The following is a 24,377-nucleotide window of genomic DNA, read 5'->3' as shown; positions in this document are numbered from 1 at the left end:
ACTTCAAATCGTAGGACTTTTATCCGCCAGTCACATGCCTTCTTTACATAAGTGTGTTTCAGAATATAAATATAAAAAACGTAAATACCAAATTGTATAAATCAACTGAACTTTAGCATTGCACCCGTAGGAGCCCATGCAAAATCCGTGTTTAAATATCAAAAAGATTTTTTATTGAGACACTCAATTTGTAATTTCGTGTGTGCTTTGGTATGTTTTTTTAATGTAAGTATGTAATGATTAAAACGAAAACAGCTTCATGCTTAACTCTGAAATATAAATGGAATATTACAATGTTCACTATGAATAATGTAAGTACTTACATGTGTCGTTGTGACTAAAAGCGTCCAAACCACGAGCGGTAGGGTGTCTATATGCATGGTCTCTGCAACAAGGGGGAAAAAATTGTTAGTCAAATTTAACTCGATATATCAAAAAGATATATTAAGATGTAAACTTTATATAGAAGGTTACTTACCTATACGATGGTAAAGGAGAAACATAAACCATTCAATAATTCAGAAGAATTTAGCTAAGAAAAATGTTTATGTGGGAACTAGCTATTAATCGCAGCTTCGCCTCATTGAACTTATAGGTTTAAGATTCTAATTCTCCATCGTATAGGTACCTTATATTACGTAGTCACTTTTCATACTTCTCCACTAGAGAGAATTCGGACTAATGCTAACAAAGTGGTTATTTTAAAATTGAGATATTTCAAATTTTCTGACATTATTATCTGTTTGTGATAAATGCTCACATTATATAAAATAATCTCATTTCAAATTATCTAATTAAACTAGATACTGCTATGTTGACATATTCGAAGATACATTTTCTCTCTACTCTAGTTTAAATACAAGCCGTCAACGGTTTCGAAAAAGAGGATACGACTTCTCGTTATGTTTGTTACACGATTCCATACTCCTGAATTCTTTTTTTTTTCAATTGCTTTAATATAAGACTTAAGCTGACGAGATGGTTCCATAATCATTACGTAAAAGTCTTATTAAGTATCTATGGAAACCGGGTACACCCAGGTTATCAAGGAACTCTTAAAATCTATAGATAAAGAGATAATTATAAGATTTCTTAAGCTATTCTGGTCTTTGTCATTTGCATCTGTAGTCGTTATGTTTAGTTGTGAGTGTAAAATTAAAAAAAATATAAAAAAATAAGTCGGTTAAATGTAAAAAAAACTACAACAAACAAACAAGAATAAGTAAATATAAAGTTGAATTAAGAAACCTCCCTCTTTTTTGAGGTTAACCTCGCATTAAACACAGAAAGCGGAAAATTTTCACTAACGTTTGGAGATCCCATTATAATGAAATAGCGAGGCGTCCCCATGTCACATTATCTGTATTCCATGTTTTGATGTAGACAGTGTGCATTCGTCCACGATTTGGATTTAAGAGATCTATATATTTGTAAATTGACGTCTGGTGAAAATGCTGCAGTGTAGTTTGTTCCGCCGCTTCTTCTACACATGCACTTTGGAAGAGGTAGTAGTTTTAATTAGATTTGAGTGATGTGAAGTCAATAAGTGGTAACTTATATCCAATTTTGAAAATAAATCTATTCTATTCTATTTTTTATTTTCAACTAGTTGTTGCCCGCACCTCCGTTTGCGTGTTATTGGAAATACGAAGGTTAAGGGTATTAAATTTACTCAAATTTCAGCACATATTACAGTCCTCTGGCCTTGTGTTCCTATGGTTTCTACATCACATAATCCAGATCTTTCATTTTTTTTTCGCCATAAGAAAATGCTCATCAGGTTGAACGACTTTTGTTAAGACGTCTTTTTGATATTTCTGTAGTGTTAGTGTAGCTGAGTTGTTATGGTTCGATAGCAGCTGATCCAGATTCCATAATAAATTATACCCTATATGTAGGCCAGGCATAAGAGCTATACAACAAAAAAAATTCACACACAATAAAATCCGTTCAGTAGTTTCAAAAATTAGCGTGTACAAACAAACATAAAAACTTACATACATACATAAAATCACGCCTCTTTCCCGGAGGGGTAAGTAAGCTAAAAACTTACATACAGTCTTTTTTTTAAATTTATTCTCAGTTACTATTTCTTAATCGTTATAAATTATTTTTTTATACTCAGTGTACAGACTACATTTTAATACTGTTATTATATGTATGAATTTTCAGTAAAACGGGTACGTACTTTGAAAAGTTCTATAATTTTTGTTCATCACATCAACCATTGCAATCTATGCTAATGCTAAAGATAGAGCACACAAAGTACAAATAGTTGGATAACAGCACGCCTTTATTATTTTATAAACACATGAAAAGGGAGTTTCAAGGGTATATAATTTTATTTCGTAAATCTTTCACTGTTATTATCTTAAAATGTATTTTTAATCAGTAGTTATATTTTTATCAATGACTACACATTTAACATTACTGAACCATACGAGCTCGTCTATAAATCTCTCAAGTCCACAGCTCAAATCGGTTGATTCCTTAAACTTGGCAGTAAGACTTTATAATTCTTTATATCGTTCTATATAATTAAAATTGAAGATCCAGTTGAATCTCAGAAGATGCAGTTACAAAAAACTGTTAACTACAGCAGTCATTTGTACATAGTAGTATTGTTTATCGAACATTTCTCTGTTATAAGTACTTAACAAACAACATTTCCGTTTATAATTACCCACGCGACATAGGCGAAGGCTGCAGTGCGAGGTCAGATAACTGTGTGAGCGGTATTTTGGTCGTTAACTTATATCATACTGAGAAATCACGCTCGTTGACCACTGAGTGCTGCTCTACAAGTCATTTTATACCAAAACAAATGGGCGTTTACTCAAATTGATACTTGATTAATGATTAATGATACTCGTAGGAGCGTCCATGCACCTAACATCGTACCGTGCATCCATGTTTGATTGCTAACCGATGCCTTTATTGTGGTAAGGGAAAACGTCGTAAGGAACCCGATTTGACTGTGGATTTTACTAATGAAAAATATAAGTTTTAAGCTTCTACTAACATCTATCTACTTACTATATTTTTATTGAGTACTAAGTAAATATATTAAATGTTATGTGACCTTCCTAGCGTTAACATACCGCTTTGATGGTATCGTGTTAAGGATGTATTCAAATAACTTATGGGTTGATAATATGAAATACAAAAATCAATTAACCTTATTCACAATTTATTGGACAAAAATGGTTTCAATGTTCACACTTACCAAAATAAAATTGTTGAGTTACAGACATTAAAAGTTTAAACTTTATTATTTGACATAAGTGGGCAATGTGTTGCAAACTAACGCTCATACCTATTTACTCGAAATAAATACTACTATAAAATATACAAGTGCATCGTCGAAATATAAAAGCGTGTCCGTTACAAGACATTATTTTGGATTTTACAGCATTTATCATTTCCTTTTTTTATGTGTAGTGAACAAACAAAATTACAATAGGATCAGAAATTTTTGAAAAAAATGCGGAACATAAATCATCTCTCCTTTTTGAAAAACCTAGGGTTAAAAATATTATGACGTAATCTCATTATTTACCTCGGTTGGACTTGAAATAACACAAAGCTAATGCAAAAAAACTCGTTGATGACTAAACTAAAATCACCATGACTGAAAAATCGACATTATTTATAATGTTTGTAATAAAAAGCTGTAGGTAGATTCTTAGCTAGTACGTTAATAAAAATTCGAATCATATGTCGTTATCGATGCCCAGGTTCTTTTTAAGTCTTTTAAGGGTTCCGTACCTGAAAGGAGAAAACAGGACCTTAGAACTATGACTCCGCTGTCAGTCTGTCCGTCTGTGTGTCACCAGGCTGTATCTCATAAATAGTGATAGCTACAAAGCTGATTTTTAATTATGTATTTCCGCTCCCGCTATTACAAATACGACGTCCTCTGTGGCGCAGCGGTAGTATGCTTGTCTATGACACCGGAGGCGGGTTCGAATCCCCACCAGGGCTTGATGACAAAAGAAATTTTTTCTGTTTGGCTTGGGTCTTGGATGTTTACTTATATAAGTATTTATCTATACATATAATAAAACAGTAAAAATATTTTGTCTGTACATTTAATATTTTTGACTGAAATGGATAGACATAGAGGGACACTTAGAATGAATAATAGAAAAAAAATATATGTTACTAAATTTTGTCTGTCTGTCTGTATGTATGATTACGCTTATCTCCGAAAGAACTGAACCGATTAACTTAAAATTTTCACCAATTGCTTTGTTTTAACTCAGAAAAACATTTGAAGTTAGTTTCATTACAATCGGTCCACTAAAAAAAAGTTATCGTCATTTGAATAAACTCTAGGCGTGAGTTAATTTCCTGATGCCTGCAAATAAGTTACGAAAAATTCAAAGTCATTTATTCAATAGTCGTATATTCAATAGTCGGCAAATTGTATGCTAAAGTATTGATTAATAGAGTCAGAAATGAAACTGATGACAAAATATGGGATGCTCAAGCGAGATTTCGAAAGGGAATGGGATGTACGGATCAGGTCTTTTCATTGCGACGCATAGCCATATATGCATTGTCGAAAAGTTTTTGGCCAAGAGTCAAAAAGTCTATAGCTCATTCGTAGATCTGGAAAAGGCCTATGACAGAGAATTGTGGTCAGCACTTTCTATGCATGGGGTGAGCAGTCTCTAAAACCTATTTATGGATAGTTGTTTGACAGATTTGAAGAGTCTGAAAGTGGATTAAGGATGTATGAGTTACTCGTCAAATGTCTGCTCTATGCCGACGATCAGGTTATACTGGCGTCATCAGCGGAGGAGTTACAGAAGATGGTAAACTGTATGCATGAAGCTTTGAAAGATAAAGGAATGAAAGTAAACGTAAGTAAAACTAAAAACTTACAAAAAATAACACTGGTTTTTGAAATGTAGAAAGAAAAGACAGCATGTATTATTAAGATTGGAGGAGAAAAAGGTGAGTATTGATAATATAATATAAAATTTAGTTCTTTTATGTTTAAAATTCAAAAATTACTATATTTATTTTAGCCACTGATTTTAATGAAGAACTCTATATAAACTTTGTCTCTTAAATTGGCCTTCTGAGAAAGCTTTTAGAAAAACTCATAATAAGTTAGATATCCGTATTCCCATGAGATATCAAACAATGCCGGTACGCGTTTTCACTCGCCCCACAGTCAGTGAAACCGGAGGAACTCTCGTTCCACCTAAATAGATAAATGAATCCTATTATTACTGTAACAGATGCACACACATTTTAAAATAATCGACTTATCCCACATTACAAAAATTTCAGGTCTCATAACAATTTAAATTACTTATTCCACCTTATTACCCTCGGACTTATGGCTTATCTTTTGGTGTTCGTTCTACTCAGCTTTGGAATAACCCCCAAGGTACGAGATCTGCTCTTAACCTTATCTTATTTAAAACACTAATCAAAAGACTGTATTCTGATGCGTCTAACAATTGAGTATAATTATGTGAGTTTATGTATATTTTATTTTTGTATGTTATATATCTTAAATATAAATATAAAAAATATTTAAAATATATTTAAAATATTTAAAATATTTAAAAAAATTTTTGTATGTTATCTTTAATCAATTTGTAGTTAATTGATTATTGTCACGCATCCTCAATGCTTTTAATGTGCGCTGCCTCTTTGATTCTAGATTTTCCTTTTTATTTTGGTTGACTGGAAGAAATCCCGATTGGTATAAGTCTGCCATTGTACATATTCTTCTAAACCCAATCACTGTTTTATATTTTATTATATTTCTTTTTAATTATTTTATTTAACAAACAAATATTTCTATTTTGTGATTTTTCAAATCTCAGTTTGGACTACGGATTAAAATGTCAAAGACAAAAATTATGGTAATCAATACCAAACAATCTTAAAAAATGAGAGGCGTAATCAATCATCAATGAAAATGAAATGAAAAAATTAATATCGTCAATATATACAGACTCAATTATATTCTCAAAAACAATATTTATTACGATGAAGAAATAGTACAAAAAAACGTTTAGTTCCTGGCACCTGTACAAAACAGAATAGGACCACTCCATCTCTTTCACATTAATATCGTAAAAGACGACTTAGGGATAAGCTTACAAACTTGAGATTCTTTTTTAGGCGATGGGCTAGCAACTTGTTACTATTTGAATCTCAATTATATAATTTCAAGTCTGTTGGCTCTGTCTAACCCACAAGGGATATAGACGTGTATGTTTGTAAGAAATAGTAACCGAGTATAAATTTGAAAATAATTCTGTCCGTTTTAAGTTTATATTATTGTATGTTTGTTTGTACACGCTAATCTCCGAAACTACTAAACGAAACTTTTTTTTGTATAGCTCTTATGGCTGGCCAACATAATATGGTATAATTTAGTTTTGGAATCTGGAACAGCTGATGTCGAACCATAGGATATAAACTATAGGAAGTATCGAATTGAATCATAATAAAAGTTGTTCAGCCTGATCAGCGTTTTCTGTCTGTTTAATGATCTGGGACACCTAATGCAGAACCATCACAGACCAGCTAAACTATTCGAAATATGGAAAAGACGTCTTAGCAAAAGTTGTTCTAGCTGATGATATATCGGTTCATTCGTTTTTGAGTTTCAAGACATTCAAAGTTACTCGTATATCTATTTTTTTAATTCTAAACTTTTTTATTTGTCTGTATCGTAAAAATGATAAAAAGTAGACATTCTTAAAAATAAAAATATAAAGAAGTCGTATGAAGTCTATTTATGCTTTTAGCCAGAAAAAAATTCATCTGTCCTAATGTTAAAAAGTTATATACCATAAATATGTATTATTGTACTTGTACTTTTTTATTGACCTGTATGAATATAATCCGAGCTTTATACTTTCCAATATTCAAACTTTTAATTATAATAAAAAGAGAAAATAAGAAATTAAAATAAAACTTGTAATTTATAAATTCTGAAATTCCTGTAAATTGTTTGCCCACGGCAACGTGCCCAGAAGGCTGGTTGCATTGCCACGTTGAATGGCAAAGCTTAAGCTGTTTTAAATACCAAAATATCTGCTCCGGTGCATGGAACGCGCGACGCCAATTTTATCGCGCGAAAAACTATCGCCTCCCGTTTCACTTCATGCTATGGGGGCTGAAATATGATTTAAACCGTTGTTATTTTTTGATAAAAAGTTATTTTCTTTATTTTGCCGGGATATATAGTAATAATAAATGATATTGATGGATTTTACGTCACAAAATTGTAAACCCCATTTTTAGAGACGGCATAGTTACTGCTGATTGCGTGTACGGAATGTGTGTGACGCGACGCGTTCACAAAATGCGTCCGTGCCCCGCGGCCGCTCTTGCTAGCGCTCGTTACGCTTGCGCCATTCCCATTCACTTTCACGCGTCGACGTCGCCAGCTATCACCTCGACGCCGACTGCACTTCATATACGGAAACTGGGCTGCGAACAATGCATCCACACGCTAACACGCCAATAGCCTTTACTGATTTTACGTCAATATATGCGGTTCACAGTCAAACTCTTTTGCTAGCGGACTTAAGTTTTCATGTATTTTCGGATGTTTAGGTTTTTTGTCCTAGTTTATAGTAAGCAACCATCAACCAACATCAACCAAACCATCATCAAAGTAAAACTTATTCTAAACAAGTTTAAAATTGTTCTTAATTTAGTCGGATTATTAATCTATAATAATTTTTCGTCTGTCTCCCTCATCGCATTAGATGTTTAATATTATATTCAAGAATAATCGATTTTTTGTTAAATATAATATATAAAAATAAAATATGTGTTTAAAAAAAATTATTTTGACTCGCTTGGAATTTTCCATCGTAGTCTAATAAATATTTTACACTAATGCAATATAATTCAAAAAATTGCGTTTTGTAAATGTTATCGGCACATTACCACTAAATAGGCTAGATTTATCTTTTAACAACGCTCTTATTTTACTTGCTTAATGAGATAAATATCATAAACTTGTTAAATGTAGAATTAAACATAACAAGTTACAATGCGCACTATCTGCAAGAATTGACTTAGAAAGTTCACGTGTCCTTGGCGCTGGTAAGGTACCTAACCCGTTCTACCGGTTGTAAGTATAGTGCGTAATCAGAAAAACTACACTTATTGATGGAGTTTCACACCCATAACAATAGATTCATGGTGAATGGTTACCTCTACACTTGAACTTTGTATCGTTGCGGTTATTCAACTAATATGGCTGATTACGCTGATTTAATTATGAAATATAATTGATTTAATAAATATCATGTAAATTTCCAATTAAATGTTAATTTTTACATAATAATCGTTTTATGCAAACATTAAGTACTTATAATTGTAACAGCATGTATAACGTCGACGGCATGAAGAAGTGTTTCTTAAAACAAGGTAAGATACCGGAGCTAAGCATCGCCAGTTATACGAATAAACATAAAAGTAAAATACCTATAAAGTTTAAATTTAGGGTTCCGTAAAAACTGACATATAGCATGGTAGCATTAACAGCAATAAATCATTTATCATATAATATTCACAATGCCGTGAAGTCAAAGTGCCGTGTGGTTCCCGGCACCAATAGAAAAAGAATAGGACTACTCCATCTCTCTCCCATGGATGTCGTAAAAGGCGACTGAGGGGTAGGCTTATAATTTTGGGATTATTCTTTTAGGCGATGGGCTAGCGACCTGTCACTATTTGAATATTAATTCTATCTTAAAGCCAAATAGCTGAACGTGGCCTATCAGTCTTTTCAAGACTGTTGGCTCTGTCCACCCCGCAAGGGACATAGACGTGATTATATGTATGTATGTATTCACAATGTTTTCGAGAGGTTTGGCTTTGTTTGAGCCCATATGATATTAAATTTGATATGTAATACATATATAAACATAAACACATGCTACTAAAATTTAAATATAAAATAGCAATCTGATAACACTTTGCTTTATTCCGTAACCGACGTTGGTTTTCCAGTGAGTCATTTTTAAGAACGATCACTGCTGTATTTATATTCATCAAAGTGTTTTCATAAACGGTAAAGGATATCCGCAGCAGAAATTGAAAACCAACAGCGTAAGCATTTAGTTTAACAATTTTATAAGAGACAAAAGCAAGGCCAATAAAACGTCTCCCTATCTATCTCAACGAATTAATCAATACCTGTTATGCACTCAAGAAGATACATAGTAGTTAATAAGTAAAAATTTAAGATAACTTAAAGAAATAATGTGAGCTAGAGTCTCCATAGACGTATGTACTCAATGCAATTTTTACAATCATGAGTGTATTAAATATCTACCTCCTAGTTAACTTAATTCGTTAAAGGGTACAATTAGTATGACTATAAACCAATAAAACAGTCAATAGTTATAAAAATAAGAAGATAGTAATTGGAATAATCTAAACGTTTTTAATAACCTCAAATATAAAAATTTTGAAATTGGACTGCAAAGGGATTAACGGTAATTAATTTTGTGTTGTAGGTACGGGCAATTCGCGCAGTCATCATGATCTTAGCGTAGCGTTTGTTTTATAAAAAGGTAGATAAAGGAAAATGATTTGTCGGGTACGGGTCGATAGCATACGATACGAACCTTTGGACACCAAAACTGGACAATCTATACAACGTTGACTATGTCATATAATAACCACATGTCGAAGAGCGTTCGCCGCTGTGCCAGGGTAAGCATACCGTATAATATACAGACAGCTCTCCTCATATGAGTCACAGTGTCTGCGTCCACGAAAATTAAGATGCTTTATAAATAATCTTATTTATCTATATAAGTACTATATTGAGAAGACCATATTGAGCTAGAGTCTAACAATATATAATCTCAATGTTTTCATGGACAAAGGCCAATTGGTAATGAGCTTCATATATTGCTCAATATATAACAAGTACAGTTGATCATGAATCACGTGTACGTAGAGTACAGATAACGACAGGCTCTATTTAAGGGGATCGAGCAGCGGTTCGTGAGGTCGAGTTCCGGTGGGCTGGCGGCGGCGGTGGTGGCCGCACGCGCGCAAACTGAATACATAAACACCCCGACTTCGACGACCATTGTTTTGTGCCTGTTGCCAAAGCGTTATTTTCAAATATACAGGATGCTACCTTATTATTTGGCGATATTCTTTGTCATCTTCATTTCTTGTAATGAATCATTAATAAATTTTCTTTTGAAGACTGTGGAGTCACAGATATAGAATAAAAAATGGCAATTCAGATTTCTTATGAAGGATATGATGGTAGAGCTTGAGTAAAAATGAAAGCAAAACTAATTTTTGCATGTAATGCTGTTAAATACTTGTTTAATAAAATGTAAAATACAATAGTGGGACGCCGAAAGTCACAAATGCATGGTGTCGCGTTAGGTCATTTACCAACCTACTTACATGATAGTAGATTTTATTGTAAATGCGAAAGTCTTTATCTGTCTATAATGCTTTCACGGCTAAATCAACGGTGTACTTACATATATATATAATCACACGAGGTCAAATGTAGATAACGCTTTTAAAGAATTTCCCCCGAGAGCAAAGCTCAGATCGAAACATACATATATAAAATCGCCCCTTTTAGCCCGCAGAGGAATAGGCAAATACATCTTTCCAATTACCAAAAACCATACTTCTTTCACATTAAATTCACATTTAAAATTCTCTTCGTGCAAGCTTGTAGCTTTCGGGTTAATCTACCAAAGGGTTCTCTTGACCTTACCTTTTATCAGAACGTCCCCGATTTGATCAAGGTACGGTCGTACTACGTCTACTCCGAGCAAAAGTTTTTATAAATATATTTGTCAATTTAATAACGAAGGTATAATTGATCCAGTCGAAAGTAAAGCTTCAAGTTTTAGGTTTTATTTATGAATTAGCAATTAAAAGATGAGGAAATTAAAAGCAGGATTATATTGATAACAAGTTGATGTCCATGACAACAAAGTCCATAACTTTGTTCACATGGCCGTTTTATTCAAATCTGTCCATTAGTACCAGGAATTGCGTGTATTAACAAAAAGACATACAGACAAACAGAGTATTTTTTTTCAATTCTTACTCTACAACTGTTTCTTCATTGCGTTATTTTGTTTGTATGTATGTACATTTGTTCAATGTGCAGATTTTTACTGTTTTACTCGTATTATATTTATTTATCAATAATTTTAATCGTTTTAGGGGTTCCGTACATAAAAGGTGAAATCAGGACCTTATAACTAAACCTCCGCTGTCTCTGTATCCGTATGTCTGTCACCACAATGTATCTCATAAACCGCGATAGCTAGAACACTGATTTTTTTTCCTAATTATGTATTTCCGTTACCGCTAAAATAACAACGTCTATATCCCTTGCTTCAACCAACAATCTTAAAAGATTAATAGGCCACGGTCAGCTCTTAGACTTAATGATAGAATTGAGATTTAAATAGTGACAGGTTGCTAGCCTATCGCCTAAAAGAAGAATCTCAATTTTATAAGCCTATCTCTTAGTCTAGTTAGTTATAAAAACAAATATTAAAAATAAAAATCATATTTCGTGGTGCCGAAAAAACATGTTAATTGCATAAACGAGGTTTAATTGACGAGACTTATTTCTTTATGTAACACATCTTGTTTTGCACAAGGTGTTGAGCTAAAAACACTCTCCATTTGTGTGCTATGGTGCCACAGATAACCAGACTGGCACGTCAAACTTATAACACCCCACGGGTTTTTCCGTCGGGGGTAAAAAATAAATATTTAAGTAACAAACGTGATGATGGTTCGGAACCCTTCGTGCGCCAGTCCGACTCAAACTTGGCCGGTTTTATTTGTTTTTCTTTCGAGTTATTATTTATACAAGCGCTATATATAGTGTAGTAACAATTCAATTCTGGATCCTGGTCTCCTCTCCGTGACGGGTGACGATGTAATATCCGTACTTACGCCAATATGAAGGAGCCAGCAGTAACACAGTCATACGTCGAAAATATTTGTAAAACTAAAGAGTTTGGGCCATTCAAGCTCTTTAACTGATATTGTGATTTTATAGATTCCGTTTTAAAAAATACCTTAAATACCCTGACGAAGCGTAGACCCTAATGGAGACAAATCTGTGTAAAGAATTCACACACACGTTGACAGATTGATGGCTGATGCGTGAGAATATGGGATGGGCTCTGATATTATAGTGGTATTACGGAATGACATAACGGGCCAATGTCGCCTGGTGACGACGGCGGCGGCACGGGGATCAGATAAATATAAATTAAAACGAAATAAACAGCTCATCCAAATCACGTAAGTAGTAAAAACGATTCATTAATTTTATAGTTTCACTATTTATGTAAGAAAGTTTAGTACCTAATAGCAATTACTACAAAAATATAAGTTTTCGTAGAAATCTATTCAAGCTTCTCAATTTAAGAGTATTGTGGCAAAAAGGTACTTACTGTACGAGCTATTACTTTAGTTAAATAATTTGCGATAAATAAGATCAATCATTTAAAATGTATCCATAGCTTCCTTAATTTGTAATGGTAAAGCGACAGGTTCGCACCTGTCGCTTTGCCATGTCGGCTACGATGGAGCGCCATGTGTGCACCGGCCGCAGCCCTACCTGTCTCGCATCCAACATAACTATACTGTTACATTATTTTGACATTACCTCCTGTTGAGCATAATACTATTATGGCATTGAATATTAGGTACGTTTTTTTTTTAGTTCTTGTAATACTTTGATTTCAAAGATGTGTTTTCAAGGCACAATTTTTAACTGTACAGAGGTTCAAAGTTACCATTAATAATATCCAATTAACAGTATATGTATAATTAAATTACAATAATAAATAATTAAACCTAACATTTGAGATGGCGTGTGAAGATTCAAACTACAAATAATGGTGTCTATTTCGAAATTTTAGAAAAAAATACTGCTTGATCCGTTTGTTGATTACAAGAAACCGCTTTGTGGGAATAGATTGCGTTAGAACAAAGGGGCCTTGGAGCAGCAAGCATTTGTTTTTAAGGCGCCACGCTCGGCTGGAGCCCGCCTTAGCTACTTACTCATCGTGTGTCTTTTGTTGCACATTGTACTTTCCGGGCATCCTTTAAACATTTTAATGCCAAGCAATTAATTTCACTTTTAAGCATTATAAAGATTTACTTTAATAAGGCGATAATAAGGTAAATTCGCTTCCTGACCACAGCGAATTCTCAGTCTCTTTTGTAGTTTCAAATCATCAGATCAGAGTCTGCGATATAGAGCATTTAAGTGATATTTCTGTAATCAACGTTTTTTTTAAATTCCTGCTCTAAACCATCCAGCTAACATCGTTATAAAAACTTGATATGTGGTATGGTGGTTATTCTTAGTGGAAGTTAATGCTTATCTCTTTCCAGTCTCTAGTATTCACACGTCACTTATACGTTATATAAGGTACGAAAATATTACATCTTCTTTCTTCACTATATATTTCTCATAAAATAATAATTCATTTGCACAGTCCATTTAAAATCATTAACAATAAACCAAACTATTCTGTACCTTCACTACATAGTATAAAACAAAGTCGCCCATTTTGTCTGTAGTCCCTTCGTATGCATAAAACTTTAAAACTACGCAACGGATTTTGATGCGGTTTTCACTAATAGAAAGAGTATTTTCTCCGACAGGTTTTTATATATAATTGAAATACATTGAAACTATATTAGCTGAGTTATAGCGATTTATGTCCAAGAAGTCAGAATAAAAATCTAATTGAAGATTGCATTTGTGCGTGCGCCGCTTATACCGTTGGATACAAGTAAGAACAATGTATAGCAAAAACATTGGTCTTTATTAGTTCTACAAAAAAGTCCGCGATGACATATATCCAGCTTTTTTATTTAAGTCACAAAAACTACTTTTCTGTATTAAAAAAACATTTAATTCGTTGGGTGATGTTTAACTGGTGATATAACCAATAATACATATATCCTTATCAAAATAAGTAAGTTCATCATCACGAGCATTTAATTTAGATTATTTTTGCAGTTTACAGTGTGTTATTTAGATATATAGTTTAGGAGATATCACGATATTAGTATTGCGGCACGGTACGGGCCGGCCGCGGCGGCGGGGGCAGCGTCCCTATAAAGAGTCACAGAAACCAAAAAACATTTTAATATTTTAAACGCGGTTAAGGGAAAGAGAAGTTAGTGTGAATTGAAAATTAGTATCCAATATGTGTTGGTGCGTTGACTGTATTTGTCGAAGTAGCGGGATACACGCAAACGAAGTTGCGCGGGTCAGCTAGTTGATTTATATAACTTGGATCTATATATATATATATATATATATATATATAATGAGTTCAACTACATTGCTAATGTCTGCGTAAGCAGACGGCAAAGAGGATACAATCACGCAGATGGTTTTGTCTTTTGTGATGGTTTTAGAGTCATTATAATTTGCTGTTACTATAGTAACAAATATGTTTGCTGCTTTTGCTGGGTTTATTATTATTCAGAGTGCGAAGACGAGCTGAAGACAGTGCGATGAAAACGTCTCGGATAATTAGCTTTCAAATGAGTGAATTAGAAACAAGAAATAGACTGGTAGGTACATACATACATACCTACCTACAGAAAAGAAAAAACATTGCCTTAGTGTATTGTTATTGACTAAATATTCATTTATGGTAAACTATGAGCAAGGCTGGCTAGCACGTAATGAAATCCTCTGATTTAATTTACCTCAGTGGAGAACCTTGGGTCGCTGTGTCGAATCACGTTTAATGAACCCATTTCCAAAATTTGCTATTTATATAGATAGATAAGTCTATTCAAAATGTCATATTTTGAAGATGAAAATCGTTTCGTTTTACTACTACTACTATTTTAAGTATGGACAAATTGAATTTGAACCTACCTTAAAATAATATTAGAACATTTTGGTGTCGCGGATACCAGCTACATATAGAGTCAACCTTGCAAGACGGCGACACATGACTTGATTATGGAATTGCAATGACATGCATGGTGAAATAGTTAGGTACTTTTACAACCCAACGCAAAAAAAAAATTATAAAATGCAGTCTGACGCCACAAAGGCGACAGCAAATTCTTAACTCGGTTTTAATTATGATAATATTTAACTGTTAACTTATGGAGTTATACTAAACATAACTGTTACCTTCATCGCACATCTAGGTTACCACGAAAAGGCTTAGATTCAAAGATTATGTTTGAGATGAAATATATATTTTTTTAAATAACTTCCACTTCATCTTTCGTTTTGTAACCAAGTTTGCTGGTTAGAACACAACAGACAGATACAGGGAACGGACCAACATTAAGAGAATAATAACATTTACCTTATTTTTTTCAGCTGGGCTTAAAAGCTAAACTAATTCGTACGTTATTTAGGCCTTCTCCTTTCAACGTTCCCATGTACACTCTCTAATACTTGTCAGTTTCTAATTGTCTAGAAAAATGAAGATTGCATCATGTGGCGCAAGACTACTCACAACTAAGGGAAATCGACTTGATTATCCCAATAAGGAGCTGCAACTTACATAACACGTCACGAGATTGCATGCAGTTGACTAGTCTTGTGTACAAATTATTACTTACTTTTCAATAAAAATGTTTCAGCATAATAAAAATAAAAAGAGAATAAGTAACCTTAGGCTTAAGTACCTTCTGTAACAACGTGTACGCATTAACGTATGTTAGTGTCCATAAGAATTAGTCTTAGATCAATACGGCACATATAAATCATTTTTATACAGGGGCATCCGCACCCAAAGGCTAGATTAGTCCCATAACAAGTCTACGAACCTTATTTTAGTTATTACTTTTACGAAATATAATTTAGGTTTCTACTCTGACAAAACCGCACGACTATGACTTCTTGTTGAAGCTTACTTTTAATTTATCACTGAGAACTAATAGACCTCTGTTTCTATTATTAAATGTAATGTATATACTTAAAAGAGTAATTTTTCAAATAGTTTTTTTTTATATAATTAATGATTATTATATTTGAAATGAGAGAAAATAACTGTTTAATACTACTGTAGAATTGAGAAAGGATTGACTTTCAAATTCAGATTCTTATCTCTCTCTATTGCAATAACATAAAATGAAGCCGAGATTAAATAATACGGTTCAATAAACTTTCCCCTGAATTTTACTAATATAGTTGAACTTTTATATAAGTTGCACTAAGAATGTCAAGGAATTAAGTTTAGAACTCTGAAAAGAACTGGCACTATAACTATACCATCTGCATGCATTCCTTATGGTGTATATTAATATGTGTACGTATTTTCATTTCAATTGTAGGGCAATAACCTGGGCGTGTCTAATAAATACATTACAAGTTTGAAAAAGAGAAGTTTTATATATTTTATTTCCTTGTGCGCTTGTGTTGGGGACGTACAAAACACCCACGACCGCAAAATATTATTGGTGAAAACAACCATTTTCCTGCGATTGGAATAAAATCCATCCATGTTTACATTTGTTTTAAAAAAAGAAGGTAAAGTATTTTAGATTTTTGATCACTAAGAAAGGAAATTTGTAGCGTCTGCTCATTCCTGGGCGATCATTGACTCGCAGTTGTTCTCACAGAGTATAAAAGAAATATAATACTTGATCTGGATTCTGAAAAGGATATTCGGGATAAAGTAGTTTCTGTTTGGAAGGTGATGATATCGGAAGCCTTGGAAGGAAACTTGTGCTGAGAATGAAGTACTCATGACAAGTTTTACCACATTTTTTAAAAATTGAAATCAAGTTTCTTGGTAAGCAGTTTTACTGTTTGGGTCGTACTCAAATTTTTGCTGTAAATTTCTTTAACTTTAGCAGTTGTTAAATTACACTGATAATCAATAAGTTACTTATATTTTGTTTAAAACTAGAATTGTTAATTCTGATTGGAATAATTGAAAGGTATATATATAATAATGATTGTTGATAAATAGAATAATTCAAAGAATGGTTCTACTGCACGTAGTTAAAGTGAATTCCCATAGTATAGTATTGAAACGAGATCAGAATGGTGATTACAGAGGAGAATGCGAGCGCGGTCGCGGGGTCGTGTCATGCGAAGTTGCGCCAGCGCATATAGCGCGGCGCGGGAGAGTGCGTTAGCTAAAGCCAACCAGATTCCAACCTTGAGATCATCGGTGAGTGCGGGATCGGTGGTGTGCCGGGCTCATTCCTCCCGGTAAAAGCGATCCGCCTTCCCTCGCCGGCAGGCGAATAGCCGTTAGACAACTCCGTGGAACTCGCCACACACCAAAGAAAGTGGTATTTTGAAGCGATACACTTTGGCTTGTATAGCTAAAAACACACTATCACCACACTTCACGTACACTCCAGCGAACGGAGTGGATCGTAACGGGCACTAGTACGACAATTGCAGTAGCGACACCGATCGGCTGTATGTACGACCGCTGTGTTGGTCGAACAATGACTGAACCGCGGAGTGGAAGGCTGTTGCGCGCGCGCAGGCTGCGCCGCTCCGCCCCCTCACGGTCCGGGGACAAAATATCTAGCACACAGAAGGATACCTCATGTATATTCATTAACATTTCGATACAAATGCAAGATATATATAACTAATATCGTGCGGCGAGAATTTTTAACTAGACATATTTCATCTTGACAATTTTTATAATTTCATAATGATTAAATTCGCTATTCATTCTATTATTGTCGCTTCAGGTTCTAAATCTGCTTCTCTCTATAATTTATGCCAGAGCCCATTGTCGTCGACCAACCTCGAGCACGATTCCCAGCAACCGAACTCACTCCAGCTTTTCAATTTGTGCAATTTAGGTAACAAAAGTTCCCGCACGCTTAATTAATCCATATTTTTTTAAGTGAACGATCAAATATATATAATACTTACCTATTTATTACATCAAAGCTCTTTTTAAACAAAAAAAGTAATGGATTGATTGACTGACTGACTGGCATATCAACGCATTGCCCAAGCCGTTATTTCTAGTGATTTGAAATTTGGCATGTAGATAGGTTCCTAAAATCCGCGGAAACGGTAATATACGGGTACTTATATCCGCTTAACGCGGGCAGATCCGCGAGCGTACTATATTTCAAATAAAAAACTTAAATATAAACGAAACCTTATAAAAAGACAAATGGTGAATTTCTATGAACTTGTGCATTCAATATGATGAGTACATGCGATAAAAAAAGCGTATAGGCTTCTGTGTGACTATTAGCATCCTCTCGGTCAGAACGGAGCGCCCGCGCCGGGCTCAATAAACGATCTAGCTACGTTTTTTTCTTATACCAATTACATCTATTTTTATTGATCTATTGAAAAACACAATCGCAGTAATGGCTCTTCAATTCGATTGTGTTTGAAGACTGCGCCTCTAAAGATATTCGATTCAAGTTCACCGATAAAGGCAAAATTGAATAAAAGGAAGCAGAGTTAAACTATAAAGAATAATGCATTCCGATCTGAAACAAAAGGTTTGCTTTGAAGAGTGCCTCAAGTTAAGACAAATCAAATAGGCTGTGTTTATTTTTAAATTTAGCATCTTATTTGAGCATCGGATAACCATAACGAAGGTCAAATGTTTGCCGACTCAATTTTAGACTAGGGATATTTTTTTAACAAGTTATTAGAACTTAATAAAATCGAAAGGTGGTATTCTATTATGAACTCTTCTCAAGGAAGGTTTTGTTTTGAATGGTATTAAGTACAAACTTTACCACATACACGAAAAAAATATATTGCCTCCATTGAAACTATTGAACAAAAATTATAGCAACTTTTCGTATTTTAAAATCGAATGCAATCGCAATTACAGCTAAACCGCAGCGATTTAACTTGGAGGCAACTTAATAAGATTATTACAGGAGTCGAGCAGCATTAGCGTGATTAGAAGATGTGATTAAAGATAGCTGATTACGTTCAGCATTATAGATGTACTAACAATCAAATAAAAAAAGTTCCATGTGGTTCTCGGCACTTTAGAATAGGGCCACTGAGTATCTAGTAGATATATGTATGTATATCCGCAGATATGAGGAAGTAAGCACCTTTCGCTTTATAGTCACTTCGTTTAACCGCTTAACCCTATTTAACCACCCTTTGTTACCTAAGGAAAAATACAAGACTACTTTTTTTTGCTTCATCCGCCTTAAAACGAACTTTATGAGAAATCATTAATATTTATATTTCTGTTTTAAGTTCTTGTTTTAATATGATATTCTATCATGCTATCAACATAGTCATTATCAAGGTGGATAAAATTGTGACTAACGTGGTATGATGATGGTTTAGTTAAAATAAGTGTAACTTACGTATAACTTTGTTCGGGAGAGCAGCGTAGCTACTCGTATTTCTGTTGCCCCATATTAAAGACATCAACGCGCTCGGTTTCTGGAACAAGGATTAGAAAAGCATTAATATTAATTTAGAATTTGCCAAGTTTATAGTAATAATAAAATTTTATATTAAGTCGTGTTATAATATTTGAAATTCTTGTTTAATATGATATCTATATCATGCTATCAACATGAACCATTATCAACTAGAAATGACTACTGGTCATACCTAATTAATATTTATTTTATACATCTGACTCATTTCTAAATAGCACATTTGAACCGGTCAAAAGACTTTTACTTATTACTTGCCTTACCTGTGCCTAAAGAAGATTTTAAGGATAAGGAGGTTTTAAGGATAAGACCGCCGCAATTTCCATAATAATATATTTTTTAATATCTTACATTTTTATATATACATAACTGTTCATTAAAGGGATTATGTAACCTCAGGAGAGTCAGAGGTGGTAGGAGTGCTTAGATATTTTGTATCTTGTAGCTTTTCAAAAATACTAATATTTAAGACATAACTTAACGTAAAATGCCGTGCCTGCGAAGGCTTATTTTCTGAATAAAATTTTGATTTTACCCACACTTCACATCTAGTGATAGAGCTACGTTTCTGTATTTTGAAATAAACTAATATTATGTCATTAAAGTATAAGGTGAACAACCAATAATAACAAGTTTTTGAACAAGATATTCTCCTGAAATTCCAAAAAAAAATACTAGTTCCAGTAAAAAGTCTTATTGATTTATTGGCACCTTTCTCGGGTAAAACGTGACGATACAAATCGTGAGGTCATTGCAGCTCTGACCGAACTCGTCGACAGTAAAGACGGCATTCTCGCTTCCACAACCATTTCCTGCTACATTATAGCAATCCCGATAATCGTTTCTTATTAAAGATTACTTGGTTAATAGCCACGAATATCTCGCAGTCGTCCGATCGCGGCCGAATCTAATTGGCTAAGTTAAGTTTTCTATACTACATGTTTTCTTTTTTTCTTTGAGAGTAAAACTGTATTTCATAATGACCTTTCATTTTTTCAGTGATTTATGAAGATTTTCATTCATGAAAAAATCTTTGTTCAGTATTTTGACGTCATTTTCTTAATTTTCTTTTTATTTATTGCTTGAATTAATCAATCAGCTGTGGCGCATAAAAAAACGCACTTACAAAATCTGCATGGAATATGACGTTATGGCAAGGCAAGGATAAAATAAGTTTCTAAAAACTTTGATTACCACTAAGAAAATTTGGGAGGAATATTTTATGCACTTTTTCTTCTAAAAAAAAAGGTCAAAAAAAGTGAACTTGACCAATTGCACCATAAAATGGACATTGTCGTAATAGTAACTATGGCGAGTAAGCGAGTTTACGATTTGAGTTAGCTTATAAATAGAATAAATTCATTGACAAAAATTATCATGCGCCAGGAGTGAGATGCCAATGGGCCATATAGTGCCTATTTTATATGCTAATATTTTGCAAAGTGAGCATAAACCGTTCTCATTTCTAACTCGTATGTTCTAACGGTTTGAAGGTTGGATAATCGCCTCCTACATTTAAATATACAAGTAGTGTTTTAAGCACAATCAAAAGAAAACTCATCTTTTTAATTCTGCTCAAATATATGTAGTTAATACGAACTTATATTTATTTTTTATAGATCTATATTCTGTAGTATTGTACTATGTTTAAGGATAATAAATTTTGCTCTGCGTCAACGCCAATCTTCTGTTTGGTTTCCTTTCACCCAAAGTTTAACTGGAAGAGATTGTTTTATCGACAAGTCCGCCTTTATACCATCTCTGTCTGTTTTATTTTGGTATTGTATTATACTTTTATGGTGCAATAAAGTGTAAATTTTTTTTCTTCCTCATATAATTTGTGATCAACGTTTTTTTATTTTATTTCCTAGTTCCGAAATTATCAGTCTTGTCATTATTCATCTATGTTTGTAGTAATTTCCACGGCGTGGCTCCGTGCTCGGCGTAGCGGTGACGGTGACCGGATAACGGTCGCGGAGGCACCGAGGTACTTGGAGGGCCGCAACTCCCAAGCGAGAACTGAAGAATGGTTTGCTTGCACAAGCTTCTCAACTTGATAAATATTTACCTATCAGAACACCAAAAGAATTCCTTTCACAAGCATAAAGAAAGTAAATACAAACTGTACCCAATGCAAACTTATGATCAACAAAACATTAATTTTTTGCCACTTCAAAATATGTAACTGTGATACATACATAATATAGTTACGTATAGCGCTGTCTACTCCGCAAGGGATATCCCTTGCGAAGTAGACAGAGCCAATAGACTGAAAGGCCACGTTCAGCTGTATGGCTTTATGATGAAATTGAAATTAAAAATAACTGTGATCCATAAAATAACCATACATGTAATAAACGGCTAAGATATATTTCTGTACATTGAATATTTTTACCTACATAAAACAATATTAGGCGACGGAGAAATAGTAGTAGAGGAAGAGTTTGGAAAAAACTTCTCTGTCTTTAGTGGTAAATCCTCCTAGTTTGTAAAGGACGGATTTGAACACAACTTTTTATACTACAGCTTTTAAGCCTGAACAATGTAAAAGCAAAAATTATTTCGAAAACTGGAATACCTGATGGTGGTCCAGCTAAACTAAAATAAATATGAAAATGACGGCTTAACAAAAATTGTTCAGCCTGATTTCGATTTTCAAATATCGTTCAGTCATGTTGAAGTCATGGGCGTCAACTCGTTTTATTTAATTTAATTCGGTGAAATTATCATTCTTTTTGACTGCTAATTTTTTATTCAAAGTCAGCCACGCCTACACTTTTTCTCTCTTTTTGGCAGTTTTAAACAATGTTGATTCTGGACACCTAGGCTTACCGCGGAAATGCGGAATACATTTGCTTTTATCTTGGTAATACCATGGCTAATTGAAAACCTAAGTAAAATTTCCTCAGAATACTTGACAGTAGCTCCTTTTTTATGGACGAATTCTCAGACCCTCAAATTGGAGTACCTAATTACTAACATAGTGAACTGGGTACACCATAGATTAGGGCATATGCATATGGTGCATGGCAAGATTCAACCGGCGGCATTGGTGGTTACTACTTATATATTATTACATAGCATGTTCCTTAATTCTTCATCATTATGTTCGTCGCTCCGTCAGTGTCACGGTCGGCTCGGCGGACCATCGCGTTCAGAACCCGCATCGCAAGGTTGCGTTTGCGTCGCATACGTGGACACGTAATCTTATGCCATATGAAGGTGCGTGCCATTCGCCGCACTGCCGTGCCGTCACATCATTACTTTTTACCTTACGGTTTACAGAAATGTCATTCGTGTCTTCGCTGTGGGTAGCTGACCGTAACGTCAAATATACGTTTGCTGATAAAAAAAATTTACCCAATAACAATTGCCTTGTTTTTTTAACGTACATATTCTACTGTTAACGATTATGTAAAATATCTTTAGCAGTCTGATAAAAGGTGTACAAACACAGAATAGAAACTTCCAAATCTTACCCCTAAGGGATAAAGACGTATTACATATCCTACCAAATTTTTATACCTTACGAGGTCGACACAGTCAACAGTCTCAACAAGACTCGAAGGAAGGAGGAGAGGATGATGATGAGGGGTATAATAAACCAATGTTTTATTATTTTAATTGTATAGTTATAGGAAACTAGTTGGTTATTCCGACTTGCTATTTACATGCTCTACCACCTCTGGCAGGCACCACACGACTTCAATAATGAAAAACAAACCCGGCAACAAGGATTTTATTCGCTTTCATTAAGGAATTACTCTCTCGGCGCCTCCTTTTTCTTTGGTCCTATCCCATAATTAATCCTTATAAAATAGGCTACAATAGCAATACAGTTCTTAATAACCCTGGCATGATTTTCTCGACAATTGCGAATTAAGGTTAATTAGACAAGTTGTAAATGACCCAAAGCATAAGGAAAATCGTTATATGATGGTGTCTTGGATTTGAAATATCTTTAAACATGTAACACATTACAATAATCTTTATAAAACAACATTCATCCTCAAAAAGTAGGAGACAGATGTTTGTGAAAATTAATTACACACACATTACCTCTAAATCCCTCACAGGGTAGACGGAACCAATAGTTACAAGTACGAAATTTATTCAACGATAGTGACAGGTTGCTGCCCAACCCTTTCCGTTGACTTTTAAGTTTGAGCGGGAACAAAAGCAGCGATTAAACATATTTTTATACGCTGCCGGCCTGGAAGATGAAAATAAAGTATCAAAATACAAAATCTCGCTTGTGATACAAATCTGTATCCTTGACAAATTGTTGACAATGCGCCGAAACAACTTTTACTGATCTCTCTCATTGAGTTTCCATATAAGCGGTGGCGGGTATTGGAAGATTTGGCACACGGAGTGGATGTGGGTGTGATTTCGCCAGTCGAGCGCAACTTTCTCCGTGTGTTGCAATACGGGCAGCGCGTCACGAGCAGGCGACTGTCCTGTCTCAAACTGCCTACATTTTAGTGTTCAATAAGTTCGAGATATATATCTCGAATAATAACGTATCTGACTGATTGTTATTGATTCATAATTATATCGTCGGATACATAGTTATCTATCCATTATCAACTCAATGGACCAAAAAATATTAATAACCTTATTAATGATATCCGTCGTGATTTTAACAACAACATTACATTTAAGCATCCTCCTTCTGAAAAGGATTATTTTTCTAAAGTTCTAAAAGTCATTGCAAATGTGAGATTATTACATTTGATGACATTTTGAAATGGACAGCCAAATATCAAGGTGGACGGCTCCACTCAGGCTTCTCCAACTTTGTGTAATAATAACCGGATTATATTTGCTTCAAAATGGCAACAAATGAATCACAGCCGCCTGTGGAGGTGGAAATTAAATAGGAAACTTGTATATTGCCTGTCATTATCATTAGATCGTCAAAAAGAATGGCCATTCTCTTTATATGGGTATTT

General features: G+C 34.1%; 1 protein-coding gene across 1 annotated transcript in view; it reads right to left on the bottom strand.

Annotated features, from left to right (window-relative positions):
* Positions 1 to 17,462, bottom strand: part of LOC106131785 (uncharacterized) — a 124,079-nt gene extending 106,617 nt beyond the window's left edge. The window contains exons 1-2 of the mRNA XM_060954804.1: positions 17,177 to 17,462; positions 324 to 385 (exon numbers count right to left, since the gene is read on the bottom strand). Coding sequence (XP_060810787.1) covers positions 324 to 380 — 57 coding nt within the window. The 5' untranslated portion in view covers positions 381 to 385; positions 17,177 to 17,462. The remainder of the gene's footprint in view (positions 1 to 323; positions 386 to 17,176) is intronic.
* Positions 17,463 to 24,377: the final 6,915 nt, after the last annotated feature.

The sequence above is a fragment of the Amyelois transitella genome, chromosome 5 (genome assembly GCF_032362555.1).
Source record: "Amyelois transitella isolate CPQ chromosome 5, ilAmyTran1.1, whole genome shotgun sequence".
NCBI classification, from domain to species: domain Eukaryota; kingdom Metazoa; phylum Arthropoda; class Insecta; order Lepidoptera; family Pyralidae; genus Amyelois; species Amyelois transitella.
Note: the sequence above shows the minus strand (reverse complement) of the source record. Positions and strands in the feature narration are given on the sequence as shown.